This window comes from Anarrhichthys ocellatus, unplaced genomic scaffold (genome assembly GCF_004355925.1).
Source record: "Anarrhichthys ocellatus isolate YVR2014 unplaced genomic scaffold, GSC_Weel_1.0 scaffold17, whole genome shotgun sequence".
Lineage (NCBI taxonomy): Eukaryota > Metazoa > Chordata > Actinopteri > Perciformes > Anarhichadidae > Anarrhichthys > Anarrhichthys ocellatus.
The window spans coordinates 2,179,864-2,193,843 of NW_022280047.1; the positions used below are offsets into that span (position 1 = coordinate 2,179,864).

At 42.2% G+C, this 13,980-nt stretch overlaps 1 protein-coding gene across 1 annotated transcript in view; it reads left to right on the forward strand.

The window, feature by feature from the left end:
- The window catches only part of commd10 (COMM domain containing 10), a 58,532-nt gene extending 45,524 nt beyond the window's left edge, over window positions 1-13,008 (forward strand). Inside the window, exons 6-7 of the mRNA XM_031856152.1 lie at window positions 11,308-11,367; window positions 11,706-13,008. Of these exons, the coding sequence (XP_031712012.1) occupies window positions 11,308-11,367; window positions 11,706-11,744 (99 nt within the window). The 3' untranslated portion in view covers window positions 11,745-13,008. The remainder of the gene's footprint in view (window positions 1-11,307; window positions 11,368-11,705) is intronic.
- Window positions 13,009-13,980: the final 972 nt, after the last annotated feature.

Consider the following 13,980-nt stretch of genomic DNA (forward strand, 5'->3'; position numbering starts at 1 on the left):
GTGTGTGTGTGTGTGTGTGTGTGTGTGTGTGTGTGTGTGTGTGTGTGAGTGACAGGAGCAATGAATGTCTGTGTCTGTGCGAGTCTATAAAGCTCAACTAACTAACTAGTAGTTCGACATTTACAGTAACGTGTTGGCTGCCCATCATCTGAGTCAGACTCATTAACATCACATGTTGCAATTCAGAGTGCATGAAAACTAGTTAGCAAGTGAGCGGAGAAGTTCAAATAGCTGGCATAAAGTACTGGATATATTGTTAAAAAAGTTAGCAAAAATGATATGGATATAACTTTAACATCGTTAGCTAATCGTAATGCATATATTGTTGAAATACTTGTCTAAAATGAGTGGATATATGGTTTAATTATATAGCTAAAAGTAATTAATAAACAGTTGAAATAGTTATCTAAAGCTAACTTCACCAAAACAACCTAATCATTGAATTAAAATGAAAAAAAAATATGTATTTGTACGAACGACTTTTATATAAATAACATCTATAATAATGTCAATAATCTAGGTGTGTGTGTGTGTGTGTACGTGTGTGTGTGTACTCTTCACTGTGTGCGTGTATAGCTTACCACTTACATTTGTGTGTGATTTTTGTTTTGTGTTGTCGGGTGTGTGGGCATATTCTGTATACACATGCCCATGAGTGTACAGAATATGTGCAGCCTTGTGTGTGTGTGTGTGTGTGTGTGTGTGTGTGTGTGTGTGCGCTTTCAGGAATTCATCCTGTCGGGCCTGGGACCTGCTGCCTCCTCTCGGCCCCTGTCTCCACACAAAACAAAGCAAAAGCCCGGTTTGTTTATTGTTTTTGCCTGCCTTGTTTTTCTTTGTTGTCAAAGTTCCCACTCGTTCTCCTCTTGGGTAGCAGCAGATAGTCCACTCCTCTCTGCTGTTATTTACTCCCTGTGGTGGCTTTCAGAGTTGAGATGGAATGAGAGCATTATCAAAAGGCCCTGTTGAAAATGAAACAGGAAGCAAAGTTAAGAGGGGTAAAACATTCAGACTGATGGAATGAAGCAGGCCCGTTCATTCCCAAGTGTTTTCTCCAAATCGTTGAAATTAGAATGAGTGAGTGACATGTTGGCCCCTCGCTGTACGGGAAGGCTTTTCCATCATGTCATCTCTTGCATGTCGTAAGTCAGAGAGAGGTTTGGAAAATATCTTCTCCTCTCTTCTCTTAATATATTTAAGAGAATAGGTGTGTGTGTGTGTGTGTGTGTGTGTGTGTGTGTGTGTGTGTGTGTGTGTGTGTGTGTGTGTGTGTGTGTGTGTGTGTGTGTGTGTGGGTGTGGGTGTGGGGGCCTGCATGTGTGTCTGTGCACATATTTGCCAGTGCTCATTTCTGTTATAAATACCGGAGGTGATTGACAGTTTCCAGTGTTTGGGTTTGACAGCTCTTATTTGTTGCAGTCGACAGGCTTTTTAGTGAATGGCTGACGTTTTGAGGTTCCGTGTATGTCACTGTGCGATGGCTACAGGGCAACTGCTGTGGATGAGGATGCCCCCCCGCCCCTTTCAGCAACAATACACAGTGCATATGTGGCTCCTATACGGGAAGTTTTTTTTCTGAACGGCTATGGGCTCAAAGGGTCATGGGAAGATTAAACATGGTTGTTTTCTGAACTATTGATTTTTGTTGTTGTTGTTGCAGTTTTGTGTAAAGCTACTGAGCTGCTGAACCAACACATAGGAGGAGCCGGACATTGTGGACTGCTACAGTTGATTAAAAGAAGAAGCCGAAGCTATTGAAGATGTTCATTGAGCTGCAGGGCCCATGTTGTTGTTCAGTGGTACATTTTATCATCCAAATGGACACCCGGTCAAACATACTGCACTTTAAGTGATGTGATAAATTGATCAGCTTCTGCACAAATGAGTTCTGTAGCATAATGTTACACACACCTAAAACATCAAACAACAGGTTTCTGAATAAAAACAAGGGTTTAAAACACTCCATTATGCCAATCACATGTTGGAAGACCACCATGCAAGAAGCAGAGAAAATACAGTCTTTACTGCTCCACGACAACAAAAGGTCAATTTTGGAGTAAGAGTCACCGTCTCCCGATTGGAAAACTCTGGCTGTCGGTACTTCTCTCTCCACCTATACTTACAGTTAAATGTGGAGAGTTGATTTCTGATTTCCGGGGGGGTTGCAACAACATTCTGGGAATTGACAAAACAATTCCACCTCAGGCTCCATTCAGCTCTTCTAGGGCTTTCGATCCTATCTTGTGATCTTCTTCGGCAGAATAAAGGAGTGCTTCAACCACTCGTGTTACCTGAAAGTTTTCCTGCCTCCGCTGCAAACCAAGAATCAAAAAAACGGAAAAAAAGTCCAAAAGATGAACTGAAGAAAATGGGGGGCGACATTTAACAACAGCTAAATGATATCTGATTATATGTATGTTGGATTGTACTGCTCGAGATGTGCGAGAGTTTGTAAACGGATGTTTTGATATCATTTTGCTGCCACCATTTACTTCAATTCATCAAGACCTTTCCCTGTTTATTCATTCTCTGTTCACCGTGGAGGCCTCAAAGATTCAAGGTAACACAGGCTGAGTCATTTTGACGGTAAATTTGCTGGATTGTCACATATTTCCATTTCTTTCTCGGTATGTTTTCTAGGTTCCGATTGGTTCGAATGGTTTGTGTCGAATTGTTGGAAATCACAAGTAAAATAGATGGAATCAAAAAGAATTAAGGAAAAGTGGGTAAACTAAAAAGTGAAAGTGTTTCTGTTAATGCAACGTCACAGTTATAATGCACAGTGTAATAGCACAATATTTCAGGGTTCCAGTAACTGAATGTAAGCTATGTTTTGTTTGGAAAAAAACCCTCATATGAGTCCACAGTGGAAGTTTTTAATAGAAATACAAAAGTTTAGAGTCAGGGGATTCAAGAAGTCTCATTACACCCACGACCGACCACTTATATGCCAATTCATCACAGTTTACACTAAAGCCAGTCCAAAGGCTAATAGTCTGTACTGTGTGTACACACTCGTAATAGCCTGCCAGCTGACTTGCAAAGTGAATACCCAGCAGAGTTTGAGAAATGCTGGCTCTAATAGATGGTGTCATTCTGAATGTGGTGTGGGTCAATAGTCACCGTACTGTAATTGCCTTATTATGCCATCCACTTCTTGTTTGTAAAAACACGTATTAGACGCATGATATATTACATTTAGTTTGATTTAGTGTGCCATAATGAGTAGCGCGCTATTAATTAAACTGGACCAGTCTGGAATCCGTTATTCTCCTCGGATGAACCTTTCTTGGACGGTCTCCAGTTCATCCGCGTTCCTCCTCCTGACCTCCACAGAGAACTACACAAACCTCAACAGTGTTGATGAGGCACAGACAGATGGACAGAAAACTCGCTCAACATAAAGGAGGAGGCAGCACACCGTAGCACTGACGCACACGACAAAAAGTCTTTATTGAGACATTAAAAGTATGTATTTTGACAGCACAGCTGCATTGAGTATCCGATTTTAGCGACAGACAGCTGAACAAACACACACACACACACACACACACACACAATCTTGTGCATCGTCAAGCACACCAAATACACAGAGCTGCAGATGTGTGGTTGTTAGCTTCACTCGCGGACCAAAAACAACAAAGCAGTTGAGTTATGAAAAACAATTTCATCTCTCCTCATTCCTGATTTTAGTTTTCTTATGACAATATTAGTGATGATGAGACGCTTTATTCCACATGGACACCTGTTTGTGGAATCTGTTACCCGGTGTCTTCGTGCCACGGTGACAGACAACCCCCCCCCGATCATCCCTCAGCAAGATATGGCAGAATGCAGCTCAGACAGCCAGGGGAGCTGGTGGATGTAGGCTGGCACAGAGCCAGAGAGGAGGACAGGTTGGCAGACATGCATGCATTGTGAGCTAACCGACAAACAGTAATGACACATATTTTACGGTTGCCGTAAGCCGACAGACAGACGGACAGACAGACAGAAGCAGTCAAGTGCGCAGACAAGTTGATAGACCAGATAGAAAGATAGACCCGGCAGTCACTCAGTCATCAGGCTTTTGTAACCAATGCGTGTACCCATGGCAACATAACAGTGGAACAGAAAGGATTGTAGAGGTTTTTTTTTTTGGGGGGGGGGGATTAATAATGGTGCAGGATGTGTGGTGAAGCCCAAAAAAACATTAATGTGTTGCTTGTGTGTGTGTGTGTGTAAATTACAGTGAAGCAGCCAGGAAAGAGCAGAGTGTGTTTGTTACGAGTGTGTTGAGGGATAAAGGGTTTGCCAAAAAAGCCGACAGCTCAGCCTCCGGTGCGTGCCGCCAGTCTTTGTTGACTCTTTGTCTTTTTCTGTTAAGATTTCTCTCCGTCAGGCAAAAGTCAACGACCAGGCAGCGGCAGAGAGCTGCAATCAGACAAACTGTCAAAGAGCTCGCAGTCACAGAAGGCACGTAATGAAGCAGAGTCACAGAGGACCTGTGATGTGGCACACACCCGCTCTCTGCAGAGCGCTTGAGCCGGCGACATTACAGTTACCCTTTCTTTGATGCTGGTTTAATGCCGCGCTGCTGCTGTCCTATTGAAATAAGCAGATGAGATAAGCAGGATGATGAGTCTTTGTTCTGAACTTTCACACTCAAAACTGCTTCATATTTATTCATTTCAGTGGCGCAGGGATGAAGCGCAGCACATTTTGTGCATTCCTTGGTGCTAAGTGCTAGTTGTGGCTGCATGAATGTTAATTTTATTTACTGCCGTAATCAATGTGTGTTTTGGCAACGTTTCTGCTATTTGTGACGCCAAGCGGGATATACTGTATGTCGAGTCATAAAAGCTAAATGAATGAGCGTTACACTTTGTTTATTTACCAAGAGCACATGAAACTGTTCTGTTTTTTTTTGTTTTTCTGCTAATTAAGACCTTGTGTGACTCTGCCATCATTTCTGGATGAGATGACAAGCTCTAGGTCGTCCACATGGGCTGTAAGATAGAGCACAGAGGGAAAACACTGGTCCCTCCACTGAACGGCCCTGGTTTTATTTCTGACATTCTGGGTGCTCCAACAAACTACTGTTAGTGTTTGCAGGGTGGGAAGCTGATGAGGTTAATCATGTCCTAGCCACTGCACCGGTTAGCCGTTAACCAGCAGGGACTCTGGCACAACAATGCGGGTTCATCCGTCAAAAAAAGGTTGAACTGAACTGTACTGCGACACAACACAACGTCTTCCAGCAATGCACCTCGTTGGCCACCCAAGTACATGCAAGAGCTCTTACCTGGAAAATAAATGGCAATATGAACAGCGATTTGTAAAATTACAGTCTGTTTCAGTATTATATGTCAGTGCTTTTGTGTCTGATAAGCATTGATTTACCGCTCACACAGGTGGTCATGAAACTCTTTTTATCTCCTGATTGCTACCTCAAAGCAACACACCCACACCAACGTAGCACCTTGCGTCTTCTTAATGGGGGGCTATTAATAGTCTAAAAGAGGGTGCTGGCAGCGAACATATGCACGTATATAAGAAGTGGACGTACTTACCGTGATGTCACCCATTGGATTTTCGGACTGTGATTTTGAAGCCTCCAGTTCCGCATTTTGGCCTTCGCCATCTTGGTTTTTTGCAACCAGAAGTCCCTCGAGAGGGTGGAGCTAAGTACAACCGAACGCTGACGCTTTTGGCCGACCAAAGATGTTACAATTAACTGTCATGAACTGAAAACACACTGTGAAAGGATTATAGTTCGGAGACAAAAAAAACACAACTTCCAGACCGGGAAACGACCTGTCAATCACAAGGTAGCCCCGCCCTAAAGCATACCCTGCTTTATGATCTATTTGACTCTAAATGGACGATCATTTACAAATGAACATCATGCTGTATTGAAGCAGACTTGAAACTAGCAATTGAGACCATAAACTCATGTTTACAATGTTTACTGAGGGAATAAATGAAGTGAGAAGTAGAGTCATTTTCTCACAGACTTCTATACAACCAGAGGAGTCGCCTCCTCATGGCCCTTACAGAGCACACAAGTATAAGACATTTCAACATTGGCTTCACTTCTCAGACCCGGAGCTTGCTGCCTTGCAGCAACTAGTAAAAATGATAATCCGTGACATGCATGCAAGCTAATAAGCAAACCTTGTTTATCTACGGCTTTTCAGAACAGAAGTCACGATGTGTTTTACAGGAAAAAGAGAAGACAAAAGGGGTTGATGAAGGCGAAAGTGAAGACAATATATATTTAAAAAAAAAAGGAAATAAAAGGTGTAGAATCGGGAGAGAGAGCCACAGAAAACAATAATGATGTTCTTTAATGATGATGAAAGTACCCTGTTCTGCTCAGCGGAGTCTTCAGATGCGAGGAGATGTAAGGCTTCTGTACGAGCACACAACAGAACAGTGATTAGAATTCTCAAATGCTGATCCGCGCGGTGCCGTCCTCGCACATAAACAGCTGAGAAGCACACAGAAGACTGATTGACACTTGACTCGCTTCATTTGGTGTCTGTCTGGTATGGACTTTGCCGTGCATATTTCTTTTAAAGATCGCTTCACCTGGAAGACGATATTCACGCAGACAAAGAAGTGTCCCATTTCTCCTCCTCCTCTCTCTGTGAATTTATAGACAGCTTTGTTGTTATTGTCGTATTAGGTTTGAAGCTAAATCTCTCGATATAAGACAAATTCCTTCTGTCAGTGAATCCTTTACAGTTTGATGTCTGAGATGCTTTTTGCTTGTTTGTTACAATGAAAGCTCCCTTGGGTTATCACAGTTTTCCTCATTCCTTTGCTTAAGCTCCCCGTGTCTCTTCACTCCCCCTCCTCATCTTTCACTTTGCTGCTCATCTCTCTCGTACCTATTCCTCCCCTCCCCTCACTGCTTTTTGTCAATCTTCCTCCCCTGTCATCTTTAACTCTCTCTTCTTTTACTCCCTTCCTGCCTTTCTTTGAATTTCTCATTGGATAAAAGCAGTCCCCGTAAAGCACTCAGCGACGAAAGGATTCACTGCTTTGACAAGTATATCAAATCCGAGCTATTCCTCGTTGCGCCGAGGCAAATAATTGATGAAGAGTGCCTTTCTGCATCCAGCCAGCCTCCTTGTGGTATGAAAATACCATGCGCTCCATGCCCTACACATGTGGTCTTATATAAACCGACACCACTGACACCAGGAACCACTTGATGGGTTAAAAGCACAGCTTGTTGAACGTGTCATTTAAAAAAAAAAAAATCATTTATTTTTGCATTGGAATTGGAATACATTGATTGGTTCACTTCTCTCCTCTTAACATCCGTGCAGCAGTTACAGGTCGTTCATGTGGATGAGTCACTGGCAGAGGAGACTTTTCTTTGTTGTTTTTTTGCACCCATTTATGTAAAAGCAAATGCTGGTTTATCATATTACAACTTTTGTTTTTATAGTCTTGGCCATCATTTCTGTTTCTAGTATCAATGTGTTTGTTGCGGTAACTTCTGAGATCTGGAAACAAAATATATATATATTATATATAATATGTCCACCCATTAGTGGTGCTTAACACAAATTCCAACAAAGACAAACAGATTTTGTGTCTTCAATATGTTCTGAATGAGAGGAAAAAAAGAGCTAGGGAATTGTATGAAGGGTAAGTTTTGATCATCATATATATTTGAAAATATGATCCGAAAACACCTTTTAACTAAATTGTTTTTATCCTTAAAGTAAAAACTAAAAAACAACACATATACATACATCAGTGATGAGAATGTATTCTGATGATGAACAAGATGCACTAGATTACTGTGAGTAGTGTGGGCTTACAAAATCACTGTGTTTGTAAGATGCATTTATTGTTTGATGTTTTATGAATCATGGAGGAAGTATATAGAGTATTTTGAAAACACAAAATCACTTCACTCTAAAGTATTTTATCACATTCCATTTTGTCAATAATTTCATTTCAAATGCAAGTCACATAAATGCCGTCTGTCTCTGATTGTGACCCTTTCAAATATGAAATAATGACTGTCATGTGGATGGCGGCCCCCTTTGAATTTCAGGATTTTCACATTTTGTGTGTCAAAGGGGATTCCTTTAGGGTCACGATGCATGTAGATTTTGCCTCAATTTGTGTGAGAGCGATTGTTATTTTTACCGGACTATTATTACACAATTACAGGGAGTGTAGCATGCCACAGTTGAAGCAGAAGTCTTTATGATCAAGTCAGAGTTGGTTCAAAATTCTGTTTCAAAATTCTGTTTCCCTTCATAACACAATCTAACTTGACGATATTATTATTACTGATAAAGAATAAAGGAAAAATAATACCCAGTTATTGCAATAAACCAGAAAGGCCTCAACATTGCGGTAACCTCAGTGTGAGTCTGAGGGCTTGTGCTGTAATCCGTATGGAGCTTCTTCCACAATTATCCCTCCGCGACTTTGTTGGCTCATCCTCTGGGGAATTGCACAAGTAACCTTGTGGACAGCGAACCTTGCGGAGCTGCGGCACAACAACGCCTGGTCCCACATTTTGGCACATTCGACATATCGAAGGATCGGTTTTGGAGGAATTAGTTTTGTTTATCTGTTTTCCTTTCGTCAGTGTATTCTCTCTCGTGTGTCGGATCTCCCATAGTGTGTAGCCTACATTGCAATAACATGCTCCAACATGTAGTTGCATATGGAACACCAGATGCAAGTGAATTCATGACTATCTTCATGAGTTAATCCTGTTTCCTGCATCTTGACACACAGGATTTTGGCACCGAGGCAGATGAGACGGGTTTGTGTGTGTGTCTGAGTGTGTGTGTGTGCGTCTGCGTCCTGTTAGTACAGGGCTGTGATGATGAGGATGATGCATCCTATCCCCATTAGTGTTAGCCTAGATCTGTCAGAGCCTTGTTGGGTTACTGCCTGGTAAAATCTCAACCCTGAGGAACAATGGGATGGGCCAAACACACACACACACACACACACACACATGCGCCCTTGTGCATATGTTCCCAAGACAAAACAGTGTTTCACTGTTCCTCACACACCCACACACACACACACACACACATACCCGACAGTACCTGTAAATCCTCGTCAGAACAAACCGTCAATCTCACTTTCATCGTCAACCACATGTGCAGCAGACAGGAAGTGTTACACTCTGGTTCGTTGTCTTCGTTGTAGCTTAGTTTTGATCGACATCATTATCCCAGCACTGGATTGACGGTTGCCCCCCGTCTCACCTCATAGTCAGTCACAGAGACGGCTCAGTTAGCTGACGAGTGTTTTGTTTCTTCTTCCAACTCGGCTGGTGTTTGTCGCTCTGACCCGAGTCAAAAACCCAAATAGCTGATTATGCAGCGCCGGACTCTCCATCGTTACAATACGTTTGCCACGGTGTGTGTGTGTGTGTGTGTGTGTGTGTGTGTGTGTGTGTGTGTGTATGTGTGTGTTTGTGTGTGTGTGTGTGTGTGTGTGAGTTGAGACTCAGATCGGTGCTGTTGGATGCACAGACGGGGTGTGTTCATCATTCAACTAATTCGACTGCACGCCCAATTTGTATTTCAAATCAAATCGTTTCCTTTTTTGTTTGCTCTGTTTGTCTGCGCCTCCTCTTTGCATTGCGCCTCGCTCGGTAACAACACTTTAATAAGTTGTTTTATCACCTGTCCTTGCGGCTGTCCTACATTCTCCTCGTGCCGTGGCGTCGTTGGCTTTGGCGACAGGCAACCTTTTGCTCTTCGTGCTCTCCTTTATGGACTTTTAACGTTGCTTCTAATTAATATCTCTGTCATTAATTTGCTGTGACACATGGCCTCCCCCAACCAGCCAGCCAGTTGCATGTAGATTCAAGCCCCAAAGCCCTATTTAGTCTCTAAGCACCAAACTGCAGGGAGAGGAGCTGTACAATCGTGTGCTTTTAGTGTCTTTCAGCGCAGATTTCTTTTTCTTTGTGCCCTCCTAGTTGGTGCCAGGAGTTCGACGCTATTATCAACATTCGCGCGACGGCACTGAGTGCACTTCAGTCGGCTACAAAGCTGCCCTCTCCACTCTGTGTTACCCAGAAAGCATTTCACATATTGCAGCTCTTTTCTCAATGATGGGTGTGATAAAGTGTCACGCCATTACGCCCATTCAAGGGGGGGGGGGGAATTATTGTCTGGCCCTTGGTTTTGTGATGGGCTGATGGTAATGATGATAGCGGCCCGGTGATGGTTGCTCTTGGTTTCTTGCACTTTTCCCTCGATGCCGTCTTTTCAGAGAGGAGAGAGAAACAGCAAACGGCTCTCAGGTGAACATAAGAGTAAGCACATAATGACACAAGAAACTGTTATGAAAAGAATTGACACAGCATGAAAACAGATGTAATTGGTAGCACGTTTTATTAATATTACCTTATACTTTATAACTGCCACTATTTTCTCTTGTCTCTTTTTACTCGTTTGAAGTGCAGCTGGCTATATTCAGATGATGAAGTTGAGTTTTCTAGCCCTCCAATTAAAGGAAGGAAAGAAGGAATTATAGAAACAAAGATGGCCTGTGTTTTCTCTGCATCCCATTTTCTTTAAATACTTCAAAATAATGGACAATACATTTTTTAACCATATTTTCTTTCTTTTTTCCCTCCAACTCGGATGCAGAGGCCCACATGAGAAACTCGTTAGCTTGTGTGTTTCCTTGCATGCTAAACGAATCGGTCTGCTTCATCAGATGACCTGCACTGCGTGTGTTTTCAATTAGTCACGAAGAAGCGAAAAAGCAGTAGAATAGCTTCCATACTGTTACGTGGTGGACCTTATATTTTCCATATTACGTTGCATGCTTTTGCAAGGTTGCTGCATGTGTTCATTGTGAAACAATATGTTGCTCATCGTGCTCCGTGATGCAGCCGGTCTCTGTTTGGCTTCATCTTTAAACAGAGTGGTGAAGGAGTGATGGGTCTGTGGACGGTGACTTTGCCTCGGGGGTATTTTTAAACTCTGATGGATACGACTTACGAGGGTAGTACGTACTGGCCAGAGAGCAGCAATAATTAATGACGGTTTTTATAGAAAGCACAAGAAAGCCCACTGAACAAGTCTGGCTCATTTACTCTCTTACGAGTGTGCTCTTAATGCCGCTTTTTTACCCTCTGCGCTGTCGTTCTCGTACTTCTGTGAACTTATTTTTTCATATTTGTTGGGTTGTTTGCTCTCCAATGCTCATATGCCCCTCTCTCTTTCTCTCTCTCCCTCCCTCTCTCTCTCCCTCTCCCTCCTTCCCTCTCTCCCTCTCCCTCCTCTCTCTGCCTCTCTTTCTCTCTCTCTCCAGGTTCAGGAAAATGTCTTTGTTGATTTTAACCACCAGGAGCTTCTTGACTTCTACAACAAGGTCTGTTATTTTTGTGTGTGCGTGTGTGTGTGTGTGTGTGTGTGTAAGTACATGTATGTGTCCACGTTCACGTCATGTGTTTCAGCACCTTCCATAGCATCCTGATTGACAGACATTGCCTGAAAAAATCCATCTGCCTGTGCGTCTACCTCATACTTTGATACATTTTTGTGGCTCTTTTCTTTTTTTTTCTTTTTTTTTTCTGACTGTGTGTGTGTGTGTGTGTGTGTGTGTGTGTGTGTGTGTGTGTGTGTATGCGTGCATTTCTTTTGTGTACTTCTTTTTTTTTTTTTTTTTTCTCCAAACACTCACTCAACCTTTTCTCCTCTTTCTTCCAGCTTGAAATCGTGCAAGGCCAATTGGATACCCTGACTTGATGCCTGGTGCTCTTTGTACAACCCAACCCAACACACACACACAGCTAGATTTTTCACTGACAGCTATGCCAGCTGTTGGAGGCCTAGAAATTCCATTCTTGCTCTGATTTATTTGAGAAAAATGTCAAACTTTGAAGGACAGAGTTTCTTTCCCCTGTGAGCTCCTTTTCATGCAGGTCTGTACTCAAGAGTACTCAAGTGAGGTCAGCACTTAAGTATTTGTATATCTTCATTAAGACGATGGTGGGAAAATCCCCTTTGTCAATAGCCATTGTACTCAAATGCATTTCTTTGTGACATTTTCTATACCCAGCAGTGAGGAACTTAATGTTTGATGAGAATTAGATACAATAAGATGTTAAAAATGTGTCAACAGTCAGTGATCTTAAGAATGTGTTCGTACCCTCAAAACAAGGAAGTTAAAGGAAATGAAATGTTATTTTGAGTTGAAACAAATGGATTTAGTGACTTGCAGAAGGAGCTAGTGTTCATGCCGTTCTGATTAAATCTGAAGTGGAGGTGAAATCCATCCAAGCTGTTGTTATTTAGTGAAGGCTCATTATTTCTCATTAAGACCAACCTGGACTGCTGGTTCAACAGATGGGAGTTCTGGGAGGCACAGCGGACCTCCAGTGTGTGTGTGTGTGTGTGTGTGTGTGTGTGTGTGTGTAGATGGATGCATGAATATGTCCTTGTTCATGCATCTGTCCCTACCTGTGTATGTGTGCGTGCATAATTCCTCTCTTCCTCTGAATCCAAACTCCCACGTGTTGTTCTCCCATGCAGGTTCAGTAAACCCAACAGCATCAGATCAAAATAAAGAATTGACTTTAGCTCAGAAAAACAATTATTCCTCTGTCTTCTTACTTTCTGCTGTGTAGGTTTCCTTACTTACATGCTTTTGGTTCAATACTTTGACATCAATGTAAATAGTTTTCAGTTTCATTCAAAATGCTTCAGGGCCAATTCAAGGCAAGCTGGTTTGGCAAGCATAAATACACCAACGTATTTAATTTACAGGTATACAAAAACAATGACACAAAAATATGATAGTGTAAAGATTAAAAGAAGAGATAAAAGTCACATGGGTTAATGGCAGTGGCCAATTCATTGCTGACCACTGACAGTGTACTCAACTATTACCTGCTTACTAATCTCGGTACACTTAGTTCCAAACTGTTTGTCACATTATTTTTTCACATTATAAACCAGGTAATAACATGTTAATTTATTAGCTTGCAATAAAAATTGTACCTTGATTGAATTGATGATTCTGTTGACCTCATTAGATCTCACGGATGCATTCATGACGACCATGAAATGAGCATCAGCACCTCAAAGTCTGAAGCCGTGCTTTTTCTGCAGAACGAGTTACATCAACAGGTGTTCGGTTTGTTGCAGTGTTGGCGGACGCAGGTGTTTTACCGGCTTGTCGTGGTTAAGACGAAGCCGAACCCTCAATTTACCCAATTACCAATATACCTGTGCTCATTACGGCCACAGTTAGTGATTCAAAGAAAGAGGTCACGACACAAAGCAGGCTGAAAAAGAGATGTCTTCGCTGTCTGGTCAGGATGCTTCCTGGCTATTTAATTTTGGAGGTATTCTTGACACGTCCAGCAGCGGAACACACTGGAGAGATTCTAATGTCCCCCAGGACGAGCTTGAGGTCGTGGAGAAGGACATTTAGGCTGCTTCTCTTTGCAGTGGAGGACGGACGGATGGATGGATAGATCAAAGGGAATATGAGATTATACAGATTTAGTCTCTGTATAATTGAGGCACTTCTTGAAAATGGTTCACAAACGTAATTTTCCTTTCAAAAACGTGTCCCTCAGTCACCCGAGTCATTCCAGACAACTTTCCCGTGCAGTTCTGTTGCTTTTAGTGTCCAACCTCAGCAGGTGGCCAGCTGTGTTAATGGGATAATTGGCACGTAGAGGGGATATAAAAACTCAAATACAGACTGAACCAAACAACAAAATCGCTCCCACTTCCACCTTGCCTTGTAAAATGGGAACTTACTATGGGAACCCTAATTACAACTGCCACCCTCGGAGATATTAAAAATATCCTAAGAAATGAGCCGACCATCAGCACTTTCTTCTTTTTTTTTTCCTACATTAAACCTTGGACAGTTTCAATGGAGATGTGAGCACATATACCGTATGTAGGTAAACACAAATTTGGACAAAATCTTTTTCACACACATCCCTGTACTTAAATCTTTGTGAGG